This window comes from Helicoverpa armigera, chromosome 22, assembly GCF_030705265.1.
Source record: "Helicoverpa armigera isolate CAAS_96S chromosome 22, ASM3070526v1, whole genome shotgun sequence".
Classification (NCBI taxonomy): Eukaryota; Metazoa; Arthropoda; class Insecta; order Lepidoptera; family Noctuidae; genus Helicoverpa; species Helicoverpa armigera.
In genome coordinates, this window is record NC_087141.1 from 6,239,858 (window position 1) to 6,266,655 (window position 26,798).

At 41.2% G+C, this 26,798-nt stretch overlaps 1 protein-coding gene across 20 annotated transcripts; it reads left to right on the plus strand.

Moving 5' to 3' along the window:
* The first annotated feature begins 246 nt into the window (after positions 1-246).
* On the plus strand, positions 247-26,783 carry Rbp (RIM-binding protein). Of its 20 annotated transcripts, none has more exons than XM_049843010.2 (22): positions 248-731; positions 10,665-10,871; positions 11,121-11,319; positions 11,486-12,409; positions 12,479-12,593; positions 12,668-12,845; positions 13,815-13,962; positions 14,440-14,654; positions 14,850-15,053; positions 15,125-15,325; positions 15,907-16,101; positions 16,253-16,522; positions 17,447-17,506; positions 18,533-18,622; positions 19,364-19,606; positions 19,821-20,078; positions 20,300-20,527; positions 21,108-21,282; positions 21,503-21,700; positions 22,811-22,881; positions 23,661-23,690; positions 24,054-26,783. In XM_049843010.2, exons 2-22 carry the CDS (start codon positions 10,668-10,670, stop codon positions 24,369-24,371), a joined length of 4,524 nt encoding a protein of 1,507 aa, XP_049698967.1. In that variant the 5' UTR covers positions 248-731; positions 10,665-10,667; the 3' UTR covers positions 24,372-26,783. The 20 variants fall into 20 exon arrangements, with proteins under 20 accessions (XP_049698986.1, XP_049698967.1, XP_049698970.1 ...); XM_049843013.2 differs by having other exon boundaries at positions 21,120-21,282; XM_049843012.2 differs by having other exon boundaries at positions 19,367-19,606.
* The last annotated feature ends 15 nt before the right edge of the window (positions 26,784-26,798 follow it).

Sequence of the window (26,798 nt, forward strand, 5' to 3'; positions counted from 1 at the left end):
CTTCTAATCATAAAAATAATGAATTTATAATACACAACATTATGTAGGACAACATTATGTATGACGACTATGCTGAGCTACATACGCAATAGTACGTGCAGAGCAAATCGAGTGACAAACAATATCGCAACAGGTTCTCCATCAACTTGACGAAGGCTTTCCAAAACGAAGAGCTGTAAGACGTGGCTATGATTGAGTATTTGATATGAGTAGGCCTGCTGGGTTGGCTACGGCGTGGGGCAGTGGCGGCGTGGGGCAGTGGCGGCGCGGTCCATTGAGGCCCGCGGCGCAAGTGCGGCGAGTGACGCGCGCCGCTCTCGCGCACGCGCTCGACTATCGAGCGGCATGGCCCTCTCGCAGCCGGCCGACCGCTCCGCCCGACCGATTCACACTTTTTTATTTTCCCACCGAACGTAACCACCGCTGTGACATCCCCATTTTCACACAAAAGCCCGCTCTAAACGCGAACGCGACAGCCCGAACCGGCGGGCCTCACCGCCATCTCCGCTTTTCGAACGATCCCCGTCGACACCAAAATGGCAGGACGAAGGGTCCGGGGCCGCGCGCGAGTCCGCCTCTGACCGAGCGATGTGGTTCCTCAGTGTCTCGTTATATAAATGTTACGCAAGTTGAGCTCGGAGTGGGCACGACGAGGTGCATCTGTTGTTACACGAACTAAGTCCCGTGCTGTGCCGGAGCCCATGTAACCCGCGCCACCACGCCACTGCACGGTAAGTACCTCTAAGCCTGATTACTACTCGCCAGGTCGCGTAAGCCAGTGCAACATTATCGTAACAACAAAGGCATCAGGCCACTGCTCGTTAATGGTAATCGCATTCGAGTTTCGCTTTTATCGATCCAATCGTTATCCGGACCGAGTGGAAATTGTTTTGTATTTCCTCAACGAATAAAGGGAGGTGGGATATTGCGGTTTAATGGGAAAGTAACGAGGTGTGTGGTTGCAGGAGGTATCGTGGCGCTGGTCTCCTGTCAACAGCACTCGGTCGCATGTGGGAGCTCGTATTGATCAATCTGCTTATTGTTTTTGGAAGCTTTCTATATTTGATGAAGTTCGTAATATAAATGACCTTCTCGAAGTTACACGACCTAATATTGTTATCGATGGAATATTTGAAAAGTTTTTGAAATTGGTATAGGCTTACTGAGCTATTTCAACGGTATGTAGTTAGTGGTTTAATTTGACTTGTCGATAAATGTATAAGCGCATGTATTGTCAGTGGCGTTAACTCCCTGGTTATAAGGCTCCTACTCACTTTATGATGAAAGAAGTATCACACACTTACCATTCTTATGTTGCAGAAACGAGAATCGTGTCCTTAGAATAAGTACTGAAAGGTTTAAAACAGCGTTTAATATAGTTCAAGCCTGTAAGCAAAAAATAGTCTGAGAAACGAACATTCACTAAGAGATCTATTTAGAACACCCTATCGTCTTAAACCTTAAGAAATATTGGAGACACCCGTAACACGGTGCATGAGCACTCATTTGCTAATAGCAGAATAGTCATTCTCAATATTAGACAGACAGAAATGTCCCAAGAGACTTTAAGTCGCTAGAGACTGTTTGGCCATCTTTCAGCTATTCACCCCGAAAGTTATTGAATCTAGCCATACCCAGATCCCAGACTTATTGGCTACTCAAACGTCTGCCCAAAATGAGGCCAATAAGATAATGCTTTAGTTGTTTATTCAATCTTGGGAGCAGACCAATTCGGTTCGGTAGTGGTAACTGGTAAATATATGGAATGCCACGCCCCCTTAGTTGGCATCAGGCCGACCGCTTCCCGCACCCTCCTTTTTATTCTTCATGTAGTTTTTGTACTGATTTCATATAAAAAATAACCTAGATATGAGACGGTAATGAAACTTGGCGCTAGTAGCTCTAGTTCCTCGTCTTGTGCGCGGCCTTGGATGTAAAGATTAGATGTATTTTATCTTTCTTATGTTGGTTATTTGTCGAAATGTTTCATATACATATTAACTCCTTCATCTTAGTTATACTTAGAGCGATTATTTGATCTATCAAAGAAACTTAGAAAAATATTATCTGTAACTACCACGGGCTGATATGACTACAATCGATTCTTAATTTCAAACGTGACTGACTGTTTTAAATTCTTTTTTCAGTCATGACTATTTAAGAACTTTGATTCTATATTCAAATCTAAGCAGTTGTCTATAATTTAAGTTGCCTCGTTGACATTCTTTTCATCCAGCCAGTGGGAAAAACTCCTGATTCACACAACCCCACCTCCCGCCATATAAAAAAAAAACCGTAACAAAAATGAGTGGACCTCATTCATAAGTCGCGGCACCTGTGAACGAGTGAGTGAATTATTTACGATCCAATCTTCATGGCTACTGGCACTTATGTAGTTTGGGAAAACGTTCCTCCTCACTTGTATATCCAATAAACGAAGTTGATTGCACTTTAACGTTCGTCGCACCATTCTTTACTTGAAAAGGCTTCATCTTTGAAAGCGATGGCTGTTCAATTTTAAGAGATCTTGGTTCCTTTTTGAAGCGAGTTTCAGAATCTACTGTTTCAGGTGATTAGAAATTAGCATTGTTAGACTGAGGGATTGATTTGCCAACCTTCAATTGATTGTTCCGTTGATTAAGATTGTTAGTATCTGTGGTACATTTATATTTCTTCTGTATTAAAATTATGGTAACACTGTTGTCTATTGCTAAGGTTCTCTCTTTGCCACGTTTTCTTTGTGTCCTAAGTTTTATTAAAATACTAAGTAATAATGTACGTAAGATATAATATTAGTGTGGAAATAAACGATGATCAAAAACAAGATATTTATTTTAACAAAGATAATTCGCATTTCATGAGACATAAACTACCTGCGTAACTTTTTTGTGGGGTTTACGCATTGCATAAGTAATTTTTGCATGGTTAGCTGAAATCTTAGATGATTTCAGTGAAGCTAATCAGTGTGCGCACATAAAATCAGAATCAAAGACTAAAAAATTAAATCGGTCGTTGTGCCGGCCTCGAGTGAAATATTCAGGGACTAACACGCGACCCGCGGCTTACCACAGCCGACGTCACACAATTGTATCGTACCCATAGTTTATCGTCATTCAGATTCACGAATATGTTTCTCGGTAACAAAACGTTTGAATATATTCCAGGATCTCATATTCTGTATCGGTATCGCGACTTTTAAGTGGATACGTTCATCGTTTGTTATATTTCACCGTTCATGTTTCTTATTTAATCGCTTTATTTACACGAAACTGAAACATTTTTGTTTTCCACAAACATGAATTGCGACTGTTAAAAGGATTTAGTATACCTAGCCCGTATTTATTTTATAGCATTTCCGCAGCAGTAAATAAATCAGAGAGCCTCATTTGGACGCGAACCAAGATTCCACGAGCTCGAAGTTCAATCGAGATCATTCTCCTCGCAGATACATAAGTATATCTGATAAATCCTCGAATACAGATGTTTCCTTCAAATTACCGTATTTGAATAGCCTTTAGATCATTCAAAACACCTTCTTTGACAAGTTTCTTAAACCCCATTCAAAAATTCTTTAGCAATTTCTTATCTGACACAATCTTTTCCGTCTTTGGTCGGACAGTTGGGAAAAAAGCGAGTATCATGATCCCCCCCTCCTCCGGAGCCATTAGCGTGGTGGAACACGTCAGGAATTGATCGATTGTCGCGAAGACATCTTTGGGATGTTTGAGCGTGAATGCGGTCGTATCTGGCTACTAGAGAATTTAGGTTCTTGCTTCAGATGAAATGTAAGGCTGTTATTGTTTGAGTTGTGCACAGGATTGTTATAAAACGAAATAAATGAATGCATTTTTTATAAAATGATGTTGTCTTGTAATCGCGTTGCTCGACTAGGATTTTAGGGGAATGATAATTCCTCGGAAAGTTGGAAAGCTAGATAATTATTTGTTATGTTATCTACTATTGGATTATTGAACTAGTTAAATAATGTTCTTTGTTATTGTTTAAAAACGTTTGAAGGCTTTACTACGCTTTGTTCAGTACCATTTCAAAATCACAGACAATACAGAACACCCAATAAACCTGCAGGCGCACACACACATCTGCATTCAGCCTTTGTTTACAAACACGGCAGAGTTTCACAGAAAATACGATATATTAATTGAATCCTCGGAACTGACCTTGCAAGTACTGACCGGTGCGCAAATTCAGATCAGTTTCAACGATGCATCCTGGTTCCTGGAATATAGCGTTCGTCCGTGAACACAAATGTATGTCAGGGGCACGCACTAAGCTAATTAACGACCGGGATGATATTCTGTTTACTCGCACTGACACACGTGGGCTGGGAGTTCGAAATTCGAATTTGTGATTTCAACATCGGTGATTTAGGAACGTTTCGTTTCGCGCGTCCAATCTTGTAAATTATGTTAATGGTTGAAATAAGATACTAATTACTTGGTAAATGATTCGACATTTATCTTTATTGTTTAGCTGGTAAGTTTTTATATAAAATTCGCTGAATTATTGATCTTCTGATAATTCTCAGTTCGCGTTTTAGATCACATGTTTCTTTGTTACGTTGTCTTAAAGCTTCCTGCAAAACAAACGGATTTTGATGAAACTAGGCAGTACATATAATATAGATAGGATATACATGAGATTATAATTCTTGTACTGGCATTCGTCAATAATTATACACGGGACACCGTCCGTACGATTCTAGCGGTGACGCACGGAAAACCCGAATAGAAAATTCTTGTACTTTAGATAGATCTTTTACAAGCAAATGTCCCAGTCTAGACGTCTAGAAGTCTAGATATTGCTCTTTCATACATTTGACGACTTAAGCTTAGAAGTTTGCTCTGGTATTGATTATCTACCTATGTATACTAATATTCAACGCCGTCAACCCCTCGTTAATAAAAGATCTACAATTGTAGCATTCTACTAAATAAAACTATATTACTTGCAGTAAAAGGAAACATGCACTTTAACCTCTATCTATACCGTAGTTATCATATATCTATAATTAAAACCATAAACTACAAAATAAAAATATAAACTCTTTTAATTAAATAAAAAAACACAACTTATAATTACTACTCAAACACCTCTATTGCGGCATATAAAAAGTAATAATGTCGCGAATTGCCAAGTTTGCCAGTTTGCCATGCTTGTCCCATCGCAACTTGGCACGTACGTCCAAGTTTTGCCAAGCCGATGGGAAAATTACAAGTTATGGGCGTAGCGTGCGGCCCGAGTGCCACTTTGTCGTTTAGATTTAAAATCTTTTGTGCCAGTACGTGTTTCGAAAGTTCCTTTTTTGAAATTGTGTTTTCGGAACTGCAATAACGTGCATGAGTACCATACTCATTGTGAATATTGCATTTTTATGTAATGTTTTACTGTGGTACAGTCAACTTCAGGTCAGTGGTAACAGTTTAAATTTAAGTATAATTTAATATCAGTTTAAGTATAAAGTCTACCATTTTGTTGCAAAAAAATTTGATAAATGAAGAATCGTTCGATCAATTTTGTGCAAAGTTCATATCAACCATCTACTAAATAGCGAATCACAGCCTACATTGCGAACATTTGGTTTGGATATGTGAGACCGTTCTTGAGTTATAAAATTGTAAAGAAAAGTGGCATTCATTTTTATATTTAGATATACTACATGATTTAGATGAAGTTTTTTGTACGTGACTGTTTGTTTCCTGAAGAAAATAAAATAAAATAAAAAAATAAATTATTTATATCCTACTAACTTAGGTAAGTTAGTAGTTGTATCATTGCACGATTAACAGAAAAAAAATCTTGAAATTGACAGCCAGTCTTTACAAAAAATTGCGATTATAATTATTTATAAATTCTCTTCTGTAGCTTGAAGTCTGGATTTGAGATACTATTATTATGCTGCGGGTTGTTCGAAAGAGATACCGCGGCCCTGGTACATAAAAGGCCTACGACGGAACACGACGGTTTTTAGTCAGTAAGAGTCTGACACTCCCTCACCGCTGCTAACCCACACCGGGAGGGGTCATTTGATGATTTTTGACGTCGGAAAAAAAAAGATACTATTATTATCTATGTCAATAGATTCGCCCACGTTTTTATAGAAATTAAGAAGTGGGTTTTATGTTCCTCCTCTGCCTTTCTGCCTACGTATTTCAGGATCTAGGTAATTAACTGATGTTCATGTCTGTAAGGCATCAACAACATAATACAGGGCCTTGTCAAAAATAGCTTCAGGGCACTTGAAAAAGTCAATACTTACTATAATATATGAAGCTAATAATATATGAAGCTTGTTTGGTTGAACGCGCTAAGCTCAGAAACTACTGGAACTATTCAAAAAGTTCTATGTTATACAGCCTTTTTGTCGAGGAAGACAGTAAGGTAATTTTTGACCGCCACAATATTTATTAATAGCTCGGTCAATCAATTACAACACCTTCCTCATTTTCGATTTTTTTTTACAAAGTCGTAAAAAATCAATTTCACACCAAATCTTTCACAGAACAAGTCACACTCTATAAACCAAAGCCTAAAACCAACAAAGTCTCTCGAACTATAAAACCAATCATCTCTCTCTATTGTTTTTATCGATAAAAACAATGTCTATTTTCGCTCAAACGTTCGGTAGCACCTCTAACCTTTGGGGACATATGGGAACATCAAACGGTTTGCCACTAGAGTGGTTCCATCATGATTGATATAGTAACGGGTAATAAACCAAGCTTTTGATATAATCATCGGCAAGGATATTAAGCCCTGACCTTCACCTGCGCAGAAGTGATTCATTAGTTTATTGCCAAAAGTGTACAGTGCGCAAAGCGATCCAAACTCTTCCGCCGACAGCTCATTATCCGTGCCGATAACTATACGTGCTTGTTATTAATATTTAAAGTCAAAGTCATTTATTATTTGCAAACATGGGTACAGGTACAGGTGTTGGTATTGTATAGCATTGAAAAATGATTTCCTTAGCCAGTGAAAATGATACTACTTAAGATTTATATTATTATCAAATCAAACAAAATCAACTACGATTCAGCATTCAAATTCAACAAAACGTAGCTTTCTCATCACTGGCCATTAGAAGCTACCTACATCTCCAAAGATTCATTAAAACTACCGATTACATAATTACTCGTAGACCTATAATAAAAGGCCTATAGAATTACCGCATGAATTGAGAGCAAGGGTAATGCCAAACCATGCCCAATTTCCCTGCCAAGGAGTCTGGCATACCCCAGGGGTGGGGGAGAAAGGAGGGGGGGGGTATGGGGTCGAATCAGGTCGGCGCACTCCGCCGTCTTATGGCGTGGAGACAGGGCGGCGTCGAATCTACAGCCTAAGGGTAGAAACAGACGTACGTAAACAAGCGCCGCTATTACCCACGTCTGTGATAGACTTTATGGGTGTAGTTGTCTCACAGTTTTTGATTTGTGTAGATGTTTTTTGCGTATGTATTTATAAGTTGTTCAGTTCGGTGGGTAATTTTTATGCTATACTTGATATTATATTAGCATCACCTTTTCATTTTCTGAAATCTATGCTATTAATTGATGCGTAATCTCAATGTCACACATTAGGTACCTAAATTCGTTTCCACCAGCGAACTTTCTTCTTAGCCTGAAGAAGCCTGTCTTCTTCGAGAAATGAGCTATCTGGGTAATGAATATTGGGTTTAGCAGTTCCTGAAATTGTCGTGTTCAGAAAAACAAATGAACTCTTCAGCTTTATGAAAGAAAGAAGATCCATTTATTTACGAGAATCACAGCACTTTCAATGGAGCCATTTATAAGCTAACAGAGGTTCCAATATGGAGTTTATCATAAACGTAGGTACGATACAAAAAAGCCGATGCCTGATAACACTGTATAGCTTAGTGTAGGGTGAAACAATAGATAGGGTGATACGCAGGCAAGAGTGTCAATAACATGCACTATTAAGTATTCTACGATACGATACTTTAAGTATTTTTTAAACAGGTAGTTTGTGACGATATCCGTTACAAAACTATCATAAGGAACTGAGACTTCAAGCTTCTTTTTACCCGACTGCCAGGACGGGTAATGATTTTAACCATTCAAAAACAACAGATACACTACAACTCAGAATTTAGTTACTAACTACATGTCCTTATTTTTTAAACCGAGTTCTCCAAAAATAAGGTTCTTAATTCAACCACTATGTTTTTGAACAAACTTAACCTCTGATCGAGCAGTTCCGTCCGCAGTCAGTTTGTCCGATTAAAAAGCAAAAGCTTTTATTTCTTACTGGATGTTATTATACTTATTTAATAAACCTTCCTCTTCAATCACTATCTATTAAACAACCGCATCAAAATCCGTTGCGAAGTCTTGAAGATTTAAGCGTACAAAGGGACAGAGGGGCTAGACGATTATAGAGGTACTATGTAGTGATGATTTAGACCTATTACAGGTTCTTACAAAATGTTAATGTCACACTACACACTACACGGTTCAAAGTGGTGTGCGTTATGGAGAAGAATCGGCAAGAAGCTACATAGAGACTCGTTTCAAAAATCTGCCCAGCATCACATGTATCTTATAAAAACCATTGCCTACAACCCTGAATACTTTTATTTTATAATGACGTGCCCAAGGTCAGAACTCCTTACAATACATAGTTATTTAGATATTCATTCACCTCAGTAGGGCTGTACTTACCAAATAATCGATATCTCATCGAATACTTTCTTTATCGACTTGATTGTTAATCTCGTTAATGTTAAAATTGCGTGGTTATTTTATATTGGGTTTTTAATTGTTTTATTTATTTTTAAAGTATGTAGTAGATGTTTTTTTTATGTTAAACTGTGGTTCACGGTTGTAATTGTATCTGAAAGTATCGGGTTTTGGTGGTATTGGAAAGACTGTGAAAGTTAGAAAATATATTGGAAAAAATGTTGATTTGTCTATTGTATTGTAATTAATTGTATTTTTGGTTTTAAAAGTTAATCGAAACAAATATCTGACTATGACCATCTCACTACTTCCAAACTTGTCGTGTGGGGACCGTAAGCGCTATAATTTATCTCTAATCTTTTAAAAATCAATAATCAAATCATAATAATATTCAAACCCTGTAAAACACACAGTATCGACAGGTAAATGTTGTGATTAACGGTCTATCGATATCGATACGTAGGTCGCCTTTATCGAATGACGTCAGCGCGAAGGGCGAGCATCGACTCGAATTTAACATAAAATCGATAAAATATTCCTATGTAGTTAGCTTGATAAAGGTTTTTGATTTCATAGCGATTGTAAATTGTTTTTTGTGGGTTACACATACCTATTTGTTGAGTAGCTTTAAGTAAGTAAGTACCTACGTTTTGTCTGAGTAGGTAAAGTTCAAATTGTGCTCAAATGCAAAGATCGAGTTAATAATTCCCTAGTTAATTTTCTACTGATCATCTAGGATAAAAGTTCTTTACGTCACATTTGATTCCATTTCACGCGTAATACAGTTTTTCACGAAATCATTTGAACATACAAACTTGCACATCTTCATAGTACCAAAGTACATATTTTTAGGATCAAAAAATCATTGTTTGCTTTTTTTATGTACATACCTTTCTGATTACCGCATATTCTTTTAATCTTCTGTTAGAATTATTTTGATACGTTGTATCTTTCGGATTGTCTTCCATCACATAATCAGACTCATCAGATCAGATCAGACTGTTTTAAAAAGTAAAAAAAGTCTTAGAGTTATCGCTAAGTCTGCCGGGGCTGCGGGATTGTTCGAAAGAGATACCGCGGCCCTGGTACATTAAAGGCCTACGACGGAACACGACGGTTTTTAGTCAGTAAGAGTCTGACACTCCCTCACCGCTGCTAACCCACAGCGGGAGGGGTCATTTGATGATTTTTGACGTCGTTAAAAAAAGACCTATCGCTAAACTGCATATCACCGAGACCTCATTGACATAGTTCGTGGCATTACAAGCCCTAATTATGTTAAGCAGTGCATAATTACAGGCTTTTATTCATGAAGCAAGAAAGAGGCAGATAACAAAAGGGTTACAGCGAGAAAAATAAATTGCTCAGTTTGCTCGAGTCAAACTGATAATTTTAGTTTTCGTAGCAGGCGTAGTCAGTCTGCTACGAACATACTACGAGTGCTACGATTTTAAACTTAATAATTTTGATGCGAAATGCGAATCATCAGTATTGCTATGACGCTCCCGAAGGACTTTACGGCAGCAGTCAATATTATGTGCCTGCAAAATTATATAAATGGAGGGTGCGTTTGTTGACCTAGATACTTTAATATTTTTACATGACTGCTTAATTAACAATTCTGTACAGAGTGGTTAAAAAAAATCTCAATCTCAATCAAGTTCAAGCCGATCACAAGATATTATTTCTACTATTTATACCTAAGTCTTTTTAATTGTGACTTTTTTATTGTCCTACGTTTAAAGTAGCAATGCAGCCAGCCTTTTGGGTAAACTACCGGATGACAGCGATGAGGACCAATTTGTTCGACGCCCTTTATTAGTTTTAAGTTTCTTTTTATGTAAATATAGATGTAGTTCAGTAAGTACGTAATTTTTATTTTTTGAGCAGGTTTTTATATATGTGTATGTTGTCAATAATATTACATGTGACTTTTTATTTACATAGAAAATGAGCGGGTACGGCACAGGCATGTCGGGCGGCGGCGACACTGACGCGCTTGCGCGGCGCTTGCGGGACGCGGAACGCCAACGCGCGGACGCGGAGCGCGCACACGCGGACGCGTTAGCGCAGCTCCGCGCGGCTCAGCGGTCGCCGGTAGACCAGCACAATGTGGAGCAGCTGCAGTCTAGGGCTAGGGAGTTGGAGAAGAAGGTACCTATATATTATGACGTATTTTTAAGATAATTGTGAATAGAGGTGGAATTTTGAATAACAAACTGAAAGTAACATTTGCAATCAGTTTACAAGCAAGTTGGCAGATAGCTTTGAAATTGATGGAAAATTATTATACGTATTTGTTTTTCTTTTATCTAACTAAAGATTAATCTAATTTGGGAGCCATCAATTTCGTCTCTTCTAATGTATATTTTTAGTAAGATCTAACACCAACACAACTTACAGGCGGCACTAGAAACAGTTCGATGCGAAGAGCTGCAACTAGAGTTATCGGCGGCGTTGCGCGCGCGCGGGCAGGGCGGAGTCACCACGTGGTCCACCCAGTCCGCGCAGCCCGCCTCCGAGATCGAGAGGATCATGGCCAAGATCGAGCAGGACAACCGCATCCTCGCCGAACTCGAGCACACGAGATCCACTACACATGGTGAGGGAGAACTGCTAGAATAATGACCCTGAATGTACCCTGTAAAAAGATGACCAAAAATACCTCTTAAACGTCTCTTAAACCCTCTCCCGAAAATACCTCTTAACTGATTCTGAAGGTTTCCTTAAGAGAATCACTCAAAGCTACAGATAATAATGTTAAACAGACTATATGTTCGCAGGTATCCAATCAAGCGGGTCAAACCAGGCGCTGGGCGACTACCACTCGCCGACACCGTCGCCGCTGCCGCACTCGTACACAAGCACGGCGGGCCACGTGGCCATCTGTCAGAGCAGCACCATGCCCACGCTGTCCTCGCTGCACGCCACCGGCCAGTTCACCGCCCCCAGCTCCAACTCCGTGGCCTACTCCATGAGCGCGCACAACCCCACCTCGTACTCCAACCCAGTGTCCGCCTACTCCAACACATACGGCCTCCCCAACACACACCAAGTCACCTTCACGAACCCAGTCACCGCGCCACTCGTCAACAACATCGGACAAATCTCCAGCACACTAGCCGGCTTGCAGAGCAACCTTCAGAACTTAACCGGCAACGTGTCCTCCCTGAACCTCGGCTCAGGCATGAACCCCGGCATGACAGGGACAATAGCTGGCACCGGACTCACAAGCTGCTTGAACAATGCGCAAACCAATCTATCCGGCGGACTCACGAACACGCTGGGAGGATTACAGTCGACTCTAACAAGCGGGTTAGGCAACGCCCTCTCGAACTTGACTGGAACGCAACTCGCAGGGCTAAACACAAGTTTAGGTGGCACAAGCGCTTACGGAACTGGGACGGGGACGTACACTAATCCCCTTCTCTCCGGCGGACTCGGAACAAATCCTATGAATATAAAACTTAAACCTCTAGATGAAATAGACCTTGGTCTCGGTAGATATGGAAACACGGCGGGAGTGGGGCGGGTGGCCACGCCGGTCACGCCGCACCAGCCCTCGTGGAATTTAGGATTAGATAACCAATTCGGAACTGATAGACTAGGGGGTTTAGACTCGGGATTCAGCCACGATCGGAACCAAAGAGCTATAGCGCGGATTATGCCTAATACCGGCTTGGAAATGGAAGGTGAGTGAAATCCAATTTTCTCCGTGCTCTTTGGTAAAGGAGAAATGTTTTACAATGCACTTGTTTCAGTTCGTAATTCGTCTCATTATATGAACGGCTCCTCGGACATGGTGGACATGCTGGACATACCGGGGAAGGGTCGTTGTTGTGTGTACATCGCGCGCTTCTCATACGACCCCCCTGAGTAAGTGGACACTTACACAGAAATTAAATACGAAATCCTTCCAGACATCGTATTAACACGAATAATGTTTTCAGGGTTGAAACTGCTGAAGGGGAGCTGTCAATAAGTGCTGGCGATTATTTATTGGTATGGGGTCCGCCAGATCCCAATGCGTCCATGCTTGACGCTGAACTGTTAGATGGGCGCCGTGGACTCGTGCCAGCAAATTTCGTTCAAAGACTGGTCGGTGACGATCTTTTAGAATTCCATCAGGTGATAAACAGTTTCTCTTTTAATTTGTTCCTTATTTTTAAAGCGTATATAGAAAGCGTTTTAAAAATAAGTGACAAATTGCCAAAATATTCCACTTACGTATGTAATGGGAATGTTTTGTTGGCTTGTAGGCTTGTAGGCTTTGTAGATTCATGACAGTCTAGGAGTGATTATGTTTTGATGGTTAATTCATTTTCATACGTACGTATATTTTATTGATAGAATCCAAAGTAACTAAACTTCATTAAGTATAATTTTACTTTTAAAAAGTGAAGTTATTTGGTGGGTAACTATACCTTTACCTTTTGGGGTTGAAACCCTCGAGCCGTGGGGTCCAAGTGCTCATCTGCTTTTTAAAGATGGCAAAGAGACTCGCTGGGGTCAGCATCGAGGAGGAGTTTTTTGATGCCATTTTAGAATTGTTTTTAGTTGTACCTATATACAAATAAGTTTTAGTTTATTTTTAGGTCATGTAAATATGTGTATTACCCTTAATTTAAAAATAAAAACGGGCCATACCATTATTTAGAAAATGAAAAATTACGTTTGTTGTATGGGAGCCCCCCAAAATATTTATTGTGTTCTAGTTTTCATAGCGTTATTGTATTTGTTGTTATAGCGGCAACAGAAATACATCATCTGTGAAAATTTCAACTCTCTTACTATCACGGTTCATGAGATACAGCCTGGTGACAGACGGACGGACGGACAGAGGAGCGAAAACAATAGGGTGTCGTTTTACCCTTTGGGTACGGAACCCTAAAAATTGACAAATGCGAGTCATTGGCCAAACTGCCTAGATTAGACAAGAAACATATTGCCAGGATTACTAGAGAAAGAGTTTCAAGTACCTTTCCATTTACTTGTGCATCAAGGCAATGATCACTTCTAGACAGGTTCTCTAGGTCTGAGTGTTGTCATGTGAGCCGCGAGCGTTATTTCAATGATCCGTTAATATTTTCATACAAGGTCCCTCTTTGCCCTCAGGCGATAATCTCAACCCTGAGAGACGTGGATGAGGCTACAACTGCGATAAGTGAATTGTCTCTCAGTCGAGACGTCGCTCGCTTAAGCGAAGTCGCTGAACTAAGTGAAGGCCCAGAAGATGACGACAATGGTAAGCATACACACATCAACATCCTCTCATAGAATTCAAAAGCACGAATTTTAGATACAAACAGTACTTTATAAACAACTTAGTAATTTTTACAAAATTTTTACTTTTATTAGATCTTTTACGAAGAGATTTAGACAAAGTCTAGCTAGCAGTAAAAGAATTTTAGAATTTTCATTAGGTATTTTTGATAATAATCCAGTGAAGGTTTACATTTCGCATGCAACCCAAACGCATCGAGCACTTGAACTAACATAGTAGTTCCGAGACAATCATGAAGCTTCGCACAGAGACTCAAACAGAACGCCACACAAACCACCTGTGACGGTTGTTACAATCATTTGTCTAGAAATAGTTCTATAGTCGAACCTTTGTCCCTCCCCTGTCCCGTCCCTGGACTTCGCTGCACGCTTCTTCGCATTGTCACGCACTTCGCCTGCCTGGCCGCACTCCTCGCGATCTGCCCTCGGACCTCAACAGCCGAGCTGTTTTTCTCGTCGCTAGTGCCGGCGCCGCGGCAGCTCACCCTCGAGAGACAGCTCAACAAGTCCGTGCTCATCGGCTGGACTGCCCCCGAAGGCGTGCAGCAAGCCAACATCGAGAGCTACCACGTTTACGTCGACGGAGTCCTCAAAACTACCGTCAAGGCTTCAGAACGCACACGAGCACTCGTTGAAGGAGTCGACTCCAATCGGGTGAGTTGTTACAATGTTCATTAGGCTTTTCTTATACGTTTCTGCAGTAGTCACTCTACATGTTACCAGTGAGCACAAATTCATTTAGTTGGTCGTCGATGTCATCGTTTGCTTATAGATTTTATACTTTTACTTTTGCATTCTTGTGATGTTGGCAAAATTGCAATCAGGTTTATGGTTATTTTGTTTGTAAAGCCGCATCGCATCAGCGTGCGGTCGGTGACAGTGACGCGGCGCACATCGAGGGACGCGGCTTGTACAATGGTCATCGGCAGAGACACGGCCAACATGGGCCCCACTTGTGTCCGAGCGAGCGGCGTGACGTGCTCCCAGGCAGTCATCTCCTGGCTGCCGGCCAACTCTAACCACCAGCACGTCGTCTGCGTAAACAATGTTGAAGTAAGGACACGTTACCCACAATGTCACCATTCATCAACAGAATAGACTAGATATGTTACCCTCGGTTACAGGTTCGAACAGTGAAGCCAGGAGTGTACCGCCACACAATTACAGGTTTATCACCTAGCACTCAGTATCGGGTAACTGTAAGGGCTAAGCACTTAAGAGCTGGTCCGCCACAATCAGGGATTCCAATCGAAGAAGCTCCTGGGGCTTACACAGACTTCAGGACGCTGCCCAAGGGACTGCCAGATCCACCGAACGAAATAATGGTACGTGGAAAATAATAAATCCAACAATCAGCATGACGTGAATTGAGCATGCTTTTTGGATCCAACTTATACATCTTACACTCACATTCCTTGCTCGCTGATGTTATATGTATCTATACTTAGTCAGGAATCAGATTCTAACAATCACACAGTGGATAGTGGAAAATTATAGAATAATTATAATTGACCAATGCTTTTCAAGGCAGTAACTTTAAAAGCGTTTTTAGCACGCACAAGGTAGCTTTCCAATGCTCCACGAACGTGTGATAATACAGTATGAATACTCACAAAGACCGACTGATACACCCCTATTCCTTTCAAATAATTCACAACCTCAAAGCACACAGCACGTCTCGAGGAAGTCGCGTCAATCGCAACCATAAATCCAGCTCCAGGAAAATTATCTTGACATACCCCAACGCTCACCTCGTTGTTAGCTTAGCGCCCCCATCCGTATTGTCGGCTCCCCCTCGATGTGGCTTAGTTCAACGTTGGCCCACATGTAATCAGAGTTGAAACCCAATTGGCTTGCCTCACGAATGTTGGCTGGATTGTTGGTGGTGATTGGTGCGGTGTCGCAGGTGGAAGCGGGACCTCAGGACGGGACCTTGCTGGTGACTTGGCAGCCAGTCCTGCGTCCGCCCGCCTCGGGCCCGGTCACTGGGTACGCTGTGTACGCCGATGGCAAGAAGGTGACCGACGTGGATTCTCCAACCGGTGACCACGCTCTCATCGACATTGGCAAACTGATCGGCCTCAATCCTAAATGTGTCACCGTAAGTATGGCTGTATGGAGCTTGATTTGGCTATGTGAACGCTATGTTAGCAATATTAGATAGATGGTGACGTTTATCTAATTGGTAGAGTTATATGTGTTTGTTTTTTTATGTTGACGTTTTTTATTGCGATTCCCGTTGTTGTTTTCAGGTACGTACAAAGTCTCGGGACAGTCAGTCCAGCGACAGCGCGCCGACGCCGATTCCGCCGGCAGTGCTGCGTGGCGTAGCGACTCGGATGCCGCGCGGCCCGGGCCCGGGGCCGGGGCCCAATCAGCAGGTGCCCGGAGGGTACCGAGGGGGCCCGGTACAGCGCCCCCAGCCCTACCAACACCACCAGCAAGTCATTGAGCACGATGAGAACCTCTCTGACAAGGAGATATTCCCCACAGTAAACCGCCACGACCAGCACGCTGCTCAGGTGACCAAACACTTTTTATTTAACTTGTCTATTGTCCCTTTATGATGTTGGTATTGATATCGCTATGTCTGATACAATGGAGTCTTTGTCCCGACAAATTGGCTTTAATTATAAATTTTAAATGTCAAAATTTTACATTGATTCTTTTCTGTACTTTCACACATCTCGTTGGATTTTTATTTGCTACCCGAATTGGAATTTTGAAACTTTTGTCAAAATTAACTTAAATGTTAACTGTGTTGAAATCAATGTTGATCGGCATAGCACTTTGTCTATATTTGGTTTGCAAATCAATGTTGTACATTTGTGTGTAACGTCAAGTTTCATTTTGCCAGTTTATTTCGTTGAGAGGTTGATTAAGTATTTAATATGTGCTTTATATTTTTGATTTTACTCTGATAATTTTCTTCGTCTGTGTCTTCTTAGCTATCATTATAACGATCAGTGTCATATGCTCTCTTCTAGCGCGACAAACAGTCTGTGGTCACAAGTTGTCTCATCTAGCCGAGTTCCCTGTTCACGTAGCGTACCTGTTCCAACCATTTCATGTACACAGACAGTTCGTCGCGTGATATCGGTGTTGCAAACTGCACTCTTTATACTATCTCCTGTGGTTCTGTCGCTGGCATCTTCTAAATGTCCAGTATTTAGTTCTCTGCCAACGGTTTCACGACACGACCACCGCGCCATCGACTATAGCTATGCACTCGGCTCGATCGTTCAAAATTAAATGCATACTGCTTGCGACTAGATCAGTAGTCTCTAGTGCTATTGGCCGATACCCGACAACGCACGACACATACAGATACAACTTAGAACAGATAAAGAGCTTGTACTTTGTGACACAGACAATATCATGAGTTGTATCATGCCACTTAGCCTAACCTAACCTCGCTCACATAACTGTTATACACCTTTCCATAGCCTACGAGTGGATTCGGCACAGGCCTCCTAAAGAGTATATTCGACAAAATAACCCCTTCGGTAAGGAATTTTAACACGTCTTTTCATATTTATCATTATTTATTTAATTCTGAAGTTTACACGACTGATTTGTTTAGCGTTCTATGAATTTTTATTTTAGTTTTGGAAGCGTTCATTTTGTGTTATTAGTTATGTAAAATATTTTTTATTTATTTTCCGTTTTGAATTTTTATTATTATACACAGTGTGCCCGTATATTATACAAATAGTGTCATAATACTATAATATTGTAGCCATATAATCAGCATATGAAGACAATATTTATACTTTGAGTATGCTTTATATTTATCTGAAAGTAGACCAAAATATGTAGAAAACAAGTATAACTAGCTAAATGCATATCTATTTTATATAAAGAGAACTAGGTTTTTGGAATCAAACTTCTGTTTAGCGGTTGTACGATTTTGAAAATACGTCTGGATAGAGTTGGAAATAACAGTTAAATCGAGCTTTAATAGCGAGGGATCGTCTTTATATTGCTGTAAAAGAAACCAGTTGATGTAACCTAGGTGTGGTCAATTGCGTTTAAGAAGATTTTCATGACAGTTCACAACTCATAGACATACATCACTCATGGACATTCACACATCATCCATATAAACGAATCGTGGAGAAACGAAATAGTCGCGAGTCTAGCGAACGTCAGATCACGTCGAATGAAAGCCGATCGCTTACACGGCAGTGAACTTACCTTTCCACTTCAGCTTCTTGTACAGGCTTCACGTCTTGCTCTAATGCCTGATAAACTTTACCTTACGATAAGTACTTTTTAACTCACTCTTAAATCAGCTTCTATTCAAACGCTTAATTCCCTTTCCGTATAGTGTGTACTTCTATTTGCTTTAAAATTAATTCAATAGTTCAAGAAAGTAAACACGGAGTATGAAGCAAGGGACACGACCAAAATATTGCGAGCACCATAGTCATCAATATCGCTCATATCAGCACGACCATTACCTCACTGTATTATGTCGTTATAAAACAACTGTGTATATGATAAAATATTGAATGACCATGTGGTATTAGCAATCGGGGATACCGGCCATCGAAATCACTAAAGAGAGCGCGACGGAGCTGGGTAGCGAAGACGAGGAGGCGACGCGCCGCCGCCCGCAGGTCTGGGATCTCTCCTAGCTGTCTCATCGATGTGCTCTCCACGTGCTAGCACTACTCACTATGCTGTCTTTCTCTCAATTCTGTACGATCTCCCGATCACGAGTTTCTGAGTTTCACTTCTCGGTGTTCTGTGTTGTCATCTTCACTTGTACGTCCTCGATGTCCGCGCACACACGTCACACGACCCGACACGGCCCGGAGCCCCGTCCTAGGAACTAGGCCACAGAGCACTCGATACAGACCACACTGGAGCATGCTCGCGCGTGTATGTATGACTGTTCCTGCATGCTGTCTTGGCTTCGACGCGTCCATGCCGAACACTCACTCCTCTCACACACCTCCCACACTTCAATGTCTATATGTTAACAGATAAGGTATTCAGTTTCTGAGGGGACATCGGTTAATGATACGATTTTTCCGTTATTGTTCAAGTTGAATTTTGAATGTTATTTATTTGAACTTGTGACAAGCACATTTGGAACCGACTGTTTATGATTATGTCCGCTATGAATGATGTGGTTTCAAGTGTAAGCGCTGCACGCTAGCTTTCGTTGTGCATGGGGGTTGACTAGAGCTACAACGGAATGACTTGTTTTTCTTATCGTCCGAGGAGAAGGTAATATTTATATCGCTTTGAGACGCAACGCCAATGAGGTTAATGGCTATGAGCTTATTCGATTGCTGTTGGCTTTGTTATGGAAAATCTAACCTTATTAATGTGTTGGTTCGTACGGACGTCAGCAGCAACCGTCCCAACCAACGCAAGCGTCGCAGCAGCCTTCGGGTCAGCCGTACCCGAGTACACAAGCCTACCATGGCACGCAGCAACCCCAATATCCACCAGCCGGCCAGTTCCAAAGTAACCAGGCCTACCCCGGGGCGGGCGGAGTCCCGGGCGCGCCCTACCAGAACCCGCCCCCCCGGAACCACCACGAGCGCGGCCGCCCCCCTAACCCGCACCAAGTCGGACACCACAACGAGCAGGCATGCAAACCATCTTACTATCCACTGTTTGGAACCTTCTGTAGTGTTTACCTTATTATGACTAGTTATATTGCCCCTAGACTAATTAATTTATAAATTTTCAAGTTTTATGAGTTCAATAGAAGATCCCTTTTCATTGCTTGATGAATTAGAACAGCAACCTATTGCAAAATAAGACCCAATACAAGTTCTAATCGGTACATTATTCCTGCAGCAGCAGCAACAGCAACAACAGCAACAACAACAGCAGCAGCAGAGCCAGCAAGGCAGTAGTATGCAGTATACGGCCCGCGGGGGCCCACCCGCAGGCCCCCGCGGGCCCCAGCCTGGCGCCAGGCACGCGCAGGCCCACCCTCAGTCCAAGAGAAGCCGTTACTTCATCGCCCTGTTTGACTACGATCCTCAAACTATGAGCCCGAACCCTGATAGTTGTGATGAAGAGTTACCATTCAGTGAAGGAGATACTATCAAGGTTGGTGATCAAAGATCAATATACACACAAGTATAGAAAAAAAATACACTGGAATAGTGCTCTCCTAGCACCAGCAGCCTAAAATGGGGCAGAATTTGAATTTTGTATTGAACATGATGTTTTCTTTTAAAATGAATTTTGATTAAGAATGAAGTCTTACTTACCATTAACTAACAAAAAGATCTCTTCCACTGTAATAAAAAATTGTTCTCATCCCTCAGGTTTGGGGAGACAAGGATGGCGACGGCTTCTATTGGGGCGAGTGTCGGGGTCGCCGCGGCTACGTACCCCACAACATGGTGATGGAAGTCTCGGAGCAAGAGGTCACAGGCCAGCCGCCCAAGCGGGGAGACCGCTGGGCCGATGCCTACGCCAACCAGCCAGTCAGACGCATGGTCGCTTTGTACGACTACGACCCACAAGAGCTCAGCCCTAACGTCGATGCCGATGTAAGTATCATCTCCTTCCTCTTCCTAGCTAGTAATTCATATTTAGTACTAAGTTCTATGTGTTATCTCCTCGATGATTTTAAAAATGTTACCACCACTGACAGTAAAATAAACTGCACATGATATAGAATCATCATTTTTGTTAAATTGATACTTGATTAAGATGAGAGTGATGCTGAAGGATTTAACTAGCATGTAAGTCTAGGAGCTCAGACAGGTATCTACTGCTGAAAAAAAACTGTCAATCTTTACTATCTCGATTTCTTCAGTCACTGTTGTAGCAAAAGACTTCAATGCTGTGTTAACTTGAATATAGCTTTTAATGTGTACATGGATACTTATCTACTAACTGCTTCAGACTAGATATCGTGTCTATATGTATCAGTACCCTTATGATCTCTCTAACTTTTGATTTCGTCTATTTTGTTGTAACCTGAATCAGTGTTCTTTCCCCTATCTTTCTATCTTTAACTTAACCTTCTTATTCAAAACTATCTTTTTCAATATTCTCCTCTTCGATCTATTCTATAACTGCTATGAACCCTTACATATCTTTCACAATTGATTTTTTGTCACTCAGAAACTTTTGCAGGCTGAGCTGAGCTTCCAAACGGGTCAGATCATTCACGTGTACGGAGACATGGATGACGATGGCTTCTACATGGCTGAGATCGATGGCGTCCGTGGTCTTGTGCCGAGCAACTTCCTCGCCGATGCTAATGACCAGTACGGCGCAGCTGGACAGAGCAATCAAGGTAAGAAGTTACATTTTATCGTACTAGCGACTATATTTTTCTTATTTACCTACGTAGTAAAAGAGTAGTAGGTAGATACAGATTCGAATTAAGTATTTAAATCTGACGATTAAGCAGATACATTACAAATTCAAAACATATAAAATTCCAACCTAACAGAAAGCATGAGTAGCGCAGACAAATCTTAGCATGGGATATCAAGCAGTGATATTGGGTGCAGGGGTCGCGGGCATGTCGGCAGCGGGTGTTGGCGCGGGTCGCGGGGCGGGACGAGGCCGGGGCGCAGGACCGTTGCCCGGGCTCGGAGCCCGAGGGCCTCCGCCTCCGCCGCGTGAGAACGTGGCGCATCACCCGCAGCACCAGCAACACCCGCAGCATGCTGGACAGCCCCAGCAGCGCAATCACCATCGCCGGGCAGGTACGACACCCCCCCCCTCCTCAGCTCCTCATCTCTCCCTGAGCTGCCACTGCTGCTCTTGCCCTCGCTCCCTATTTTAATACTAAGCCGGGTCGGTCGGCTCGTCGATGACAGAACAGCGATGCACACGCTTTAGACAAAGCCCCGTTAGCGTCACCCGTCACATGACACGATTTAACTAGTTTGTTCCGTCCTGCTTGTCAGTTTCACGTCAAATACAATCAGAACTTTTCATGTTGATGAGTTTTTGAAATTAACTTGATAAAGACCGTACACTGAAAGTAGTGATGATCGAATCGCTTTAGAGATCGCCGAGCCGACCTCCCTTAGGTAAGTTCGGTGAAGACGCGTGTCTTCATCGTTCACCGAGAGCTTTGAGTGTTTCATGTTTGCACCTTGGACTTGCTATGTGACTACTGAAAGACGCTAGCTATTTCGCTCTGGAACCCTCTATCATCTTTCCTGTACACTTGCGATTGCGACGGGACTCGCTCAGCGAGTTTATGTTTTAGATTTTCCATTCCGTTTTGCCTCATTGTCCTCTTGAACATTTATTGTTTACTTCTAAAACAATTCCTCAAAATTCTTGTAAATGGTGTGTTGATTTCAATGATGAATTAAAAGTCACAATTTCCTTTCCATTCGGTCCTGAACTTAGCCCAAGTGTGTCAGTGATGGTAAAACGGAATGTATGAATGCGAGTCCGGTTGCAATCTACGGAGCACAAAGACTCTTGGTGTACACTTTGCTAATGAACACTCTATCTTGGATTACACAGTCACAAACATCGTTCGAAGAGGTTCTGATTCCATACAACAACTTGCTACTACAAGTGTGTTCTTAATAACCAATCCACACTACTCAACGCCACGTCGCTAAGACTGAGGATACCTTATTTTATTTTCATCTATCCAACTCTCTGTCCTATTATTATGTTTTGTTGGTCATACGGTAACCCTGGCATTTAGTCTCTCAGCGGGTAGGCTGGTCGTACAAATACACGCAACATAATCTCGCTCTGAACCCTCGGGGTGTTCGTGAGGTGTGATCCAAGATTCAAGTGGTTGTCTGTGGTCACTATATATGTTGTGTGTATTGTCTGTTTGCTAGATGCCTGCCCTCCTTCCTCTATGTTAGACCACAACACATGCGCCAGTAATCCAGAACAGGCGAATTCTCAGGTAAAAAATACCGTTTGTAATCGACCCACAAGAATACTTTCAAATATACTATGCAACGATACTAGACGTTTTTTGTTTCGACTGTCACTTCATTATCTTTAGATTTTATTATTTTCACTATTTCCTTTTCTTCATTTATTTCTTTATCTATACCTTGCGTTTCATTACTACGCTCAGTGTACAGGGCATCTGGTAGTGGCCTCGGTCACTCGTCCACTCGCAGCGTGGACGGACGGTCATGATTACTATTGTTTACACATCATTAGCTGTCATCGCATACTGGACCAGATCAAACAGAGACTAGTACATACATACACTGGCGTACTTCACTCACATCAGATACCATAACCCATTCACCATGTTACTACAATCTGAGGCCTGTGAATGTGGTCCTTGCTAGACGATCGCGTCGGTGATGACGTCACTATAGCAACCTCCTTGACGTTTATATGACTCTTGGCCATCATTGCGTGATCGAATAGTATGTTCTATTCAAGCTTTATGTTGTAGATTAACGAAGCATGACGAATGTACTGAATGAATTGAATTGACCCCTAAAGATTCTTGGCTTCTAATGACCCTGATGACTGATTTCTTCCAAAGATATATGAAATATTGTGTACCACAGTTAACTGAACTTGTCAGCCATTTTCTTTTTTATATGCCACCTGCTTTGTTTATGGCAATGCATGATTTTTTATTGCACAGTTTTTATACTATATTGATGTGTGTACTATGATACTTTGTAAATAATAATGTTTTGTCTCAATATTGTATAGCATGATACACAGAGTGACTTAGGTATTGATGTAAGTGTTCTTTATTTACCTATATGTAAATATTTTAAGACACGCATTTCGCAATTGATATGCCCCAACATCTCTTATTCAATAACAGTAAATTGATTTGAGATCAGAATTTAATACCAGACCCTTAAGTCTAGGCACCTGTCCCTGTCATAAACAATTGCTTGTTGCATTTGATTCACAATATTGATCACGCTAATTGAACATCGATTTTAATTAACCGTCTTACTTGTTTTGGGGATTGCTTTATTACAAAGCTATGAGAAACTTGACATTGATAGAAGTGAAGATGAACATGTCCCCAAAACACTTAAGACGTTTGTAGCACGCGTGTGTGCAGTCAGTGAGTTGAGTTGTGCGGCACAGGCGAGGGGGAGAGGCGCGGCGAGCGCGGCGCCGAGCACGATCGCGCGCACGAGCGCTGGTAACGCCGGCACGCCCACGGCGCAGTCGCCCGGCGCGCCCGCGCCCGCGCCCGCGCCGGCGCCCGCGCCCGCCTCGCCCGCGCGCCGCGCTGGCCCTGCCGTCGTGCCCGCGCCCAACGTGCAGCCGCCCGCCACCTCCACGCCCGCCACGCAGCCAAACCTCATGCAGAAGTTCTCAGAGATGACGGCGCCAGGCGGGGACATCCTGAGCAAGGGCAAGGAACTCATCTTCATGAAGTTCGGCCTCGGCGGCAAATAATGTCGGCAGGGCGGGCGCGCGGGCGCGGCCTGGCCGCTGCCGTGTGTCGCCTGATTCTGCTGCGGCTCGCTGTGGAACTCGGCTCCATTGTAGAAAATGTTCTCTTGTAGGCCGCTCGACGCGCCGGTACGCGGTACCGCACTTAGGAGATGTTGTACATAGTAAAATTTCAATAAACGCACAGTCTAGTGAATATTCGAGTATTAGTGCTGTCTAATCGCATCCACGGATGGAGTTGTACCACCCGACACCGGCTAGTCGTGTATCCGATGCTTTCAATATCTTGGACTCGCGTCCATTTGTTAGGTTAGATTATGATATCGAGTGAATTGTTTACACATTATTGGATCTGCATTATTTATTATGTGTAGGAACAGTTCGTAAAGTTATTATATTATATACCTAGTTATTACTACACGATCCTTATGGCATAGAATTGTTGTGATTTTCTACGTTACGTTTTTGATCGCTAGCTGTGAGTTACCTGAATGTATCCTAAATGAGTAGTTGAAACTTAAATGTTTATTTCACCATACTTCAATGTAAGATCTAATACATTTTATTAATGTTAACAATACAAATGTATAATAAATAAATTTCAAATAATTCGAGCAATATTTCAAGCACCAGTATGCTGCTGCGACCGTCCCATTGACCAAAAATCGAATCAAAACTATCTGTTAATGAATTTCTATAAACGAAACTTTAACTTACCCATAATCCACTCATGATCAAAATATTACATTGTGAAGACGACGATCGGTTACCGCCGTTGAAGACATCATCATGTCAACCATATAAATAAGTCGTTCCCCTATGTAAAAATACATACATATAATAAAATAAACGTTATTTGTATATCTAAATCCTGTTCATTAAGTTAAATAACTTATATAACATACTATACGACAGTTGAATAGATGTAAATCTTGGGAAAATGTAAGTATAGGTGCTTACTGAGATTTGCCGAAACCTGATCGTAATTTCCAACTGCTAAACACAATATACTTACATGATAAAGATATTTTAAATAAGAAGTAAGCGCATTAAATTTATATGCTGGTTCTTTGATTATTCTCGAAATAATAATATTCTGTGATAGTAGACGTGATACCATCTTAATCATTCTTAATATAATACTTACTTACTATACAGTACTGCGTCATTCGTCACCTAACGTGTCTGATCGTGATCTATTTGATTCCTCTATGATGTGAATGTTTCGTTATCAAAGCGTTCTTCGCCAGCTTTTTTTCATCAAGATGAGCCATAGAGTTTTATGAAAATGATTTTATTAACAATAAATCAACTCATTAACTAAAGCAATCTTTTTTGGAAATAATTTGGATTCAGAATCAACCTAAGCTTATTTATCATTGGTATTACATACGGTTTTGATATGGAGTTTTTAATAAAAACAATAATAGAATTTGAATAAATTCTTATCGTAATCTGTTGGCGTGAGAAGCGACATATAACAACCAAGTTAGTGTCGTTTGCACCCTACAAAAGACTGCTTGCATGAAATATTATTACTTTTAGAAAATATATAGAATTCGTTAAAATTATTATACTTCATCGCAACACAAACGTGTTAGATAAACCAAAATATTATAGAAACGGTGATCGTTTCAGACTTTTGAATAAATAATTATATAAAATGATTGATGAAACCAATCGACCTGCCCTATATATCGTAGGTACCTACGAGCGCATACATAGCGATGTTGAAAGATCTAAATAATATATAAATGTTCTAAAGTTGTTGTTGTACATATTGGTCGGTAAGGTCGCTTGGATGTAGGCTACTTGGACATTGCTCACTCGTACAAGGGATTCTCTTTAAGTCCTTTATATTGCTTCGTATCTATCCAAACAAGTTCTCGTTCTCATGTATTTCAACATTTTCACGTATAAATCCAGATTTAGCTTGCGATTCCTAGTGTTATTCACTCGTAAAGTATATAACCCCACAGTTAGTCCACTACGTAATACTATGTATGTATATTATATCTGGTTGTACATAAATGCGTGCGCCCGCGTTCCCATGTTTTAGCTAAGCACCGCTACATATCTACATAATATATTATATGTATAACCCATATTTGAAGTTTTTCTATCATTAATAAAGAATAATCTAGTGTTGTTTCCGACACGGTTCGAAGTTGTTCACTTGTTTATATATTGTTATAAATCTGTATTCATATCTTTTATCACATGTGTAACTAAATGTATGGTTATTTATACCTATGAGATAATATAAATTATGTATATTAATCGTGCATTCATGTGTGCATAATTTAATATAAAGAGTTGTATATTACTTATATACTAATGAATTATGGCAAAATCTCTAACAATGTACCAATGAAATATGCTGGAAAATAAATAATACGAATGCCGCTTCTTTATTTATTGTATTTCTAT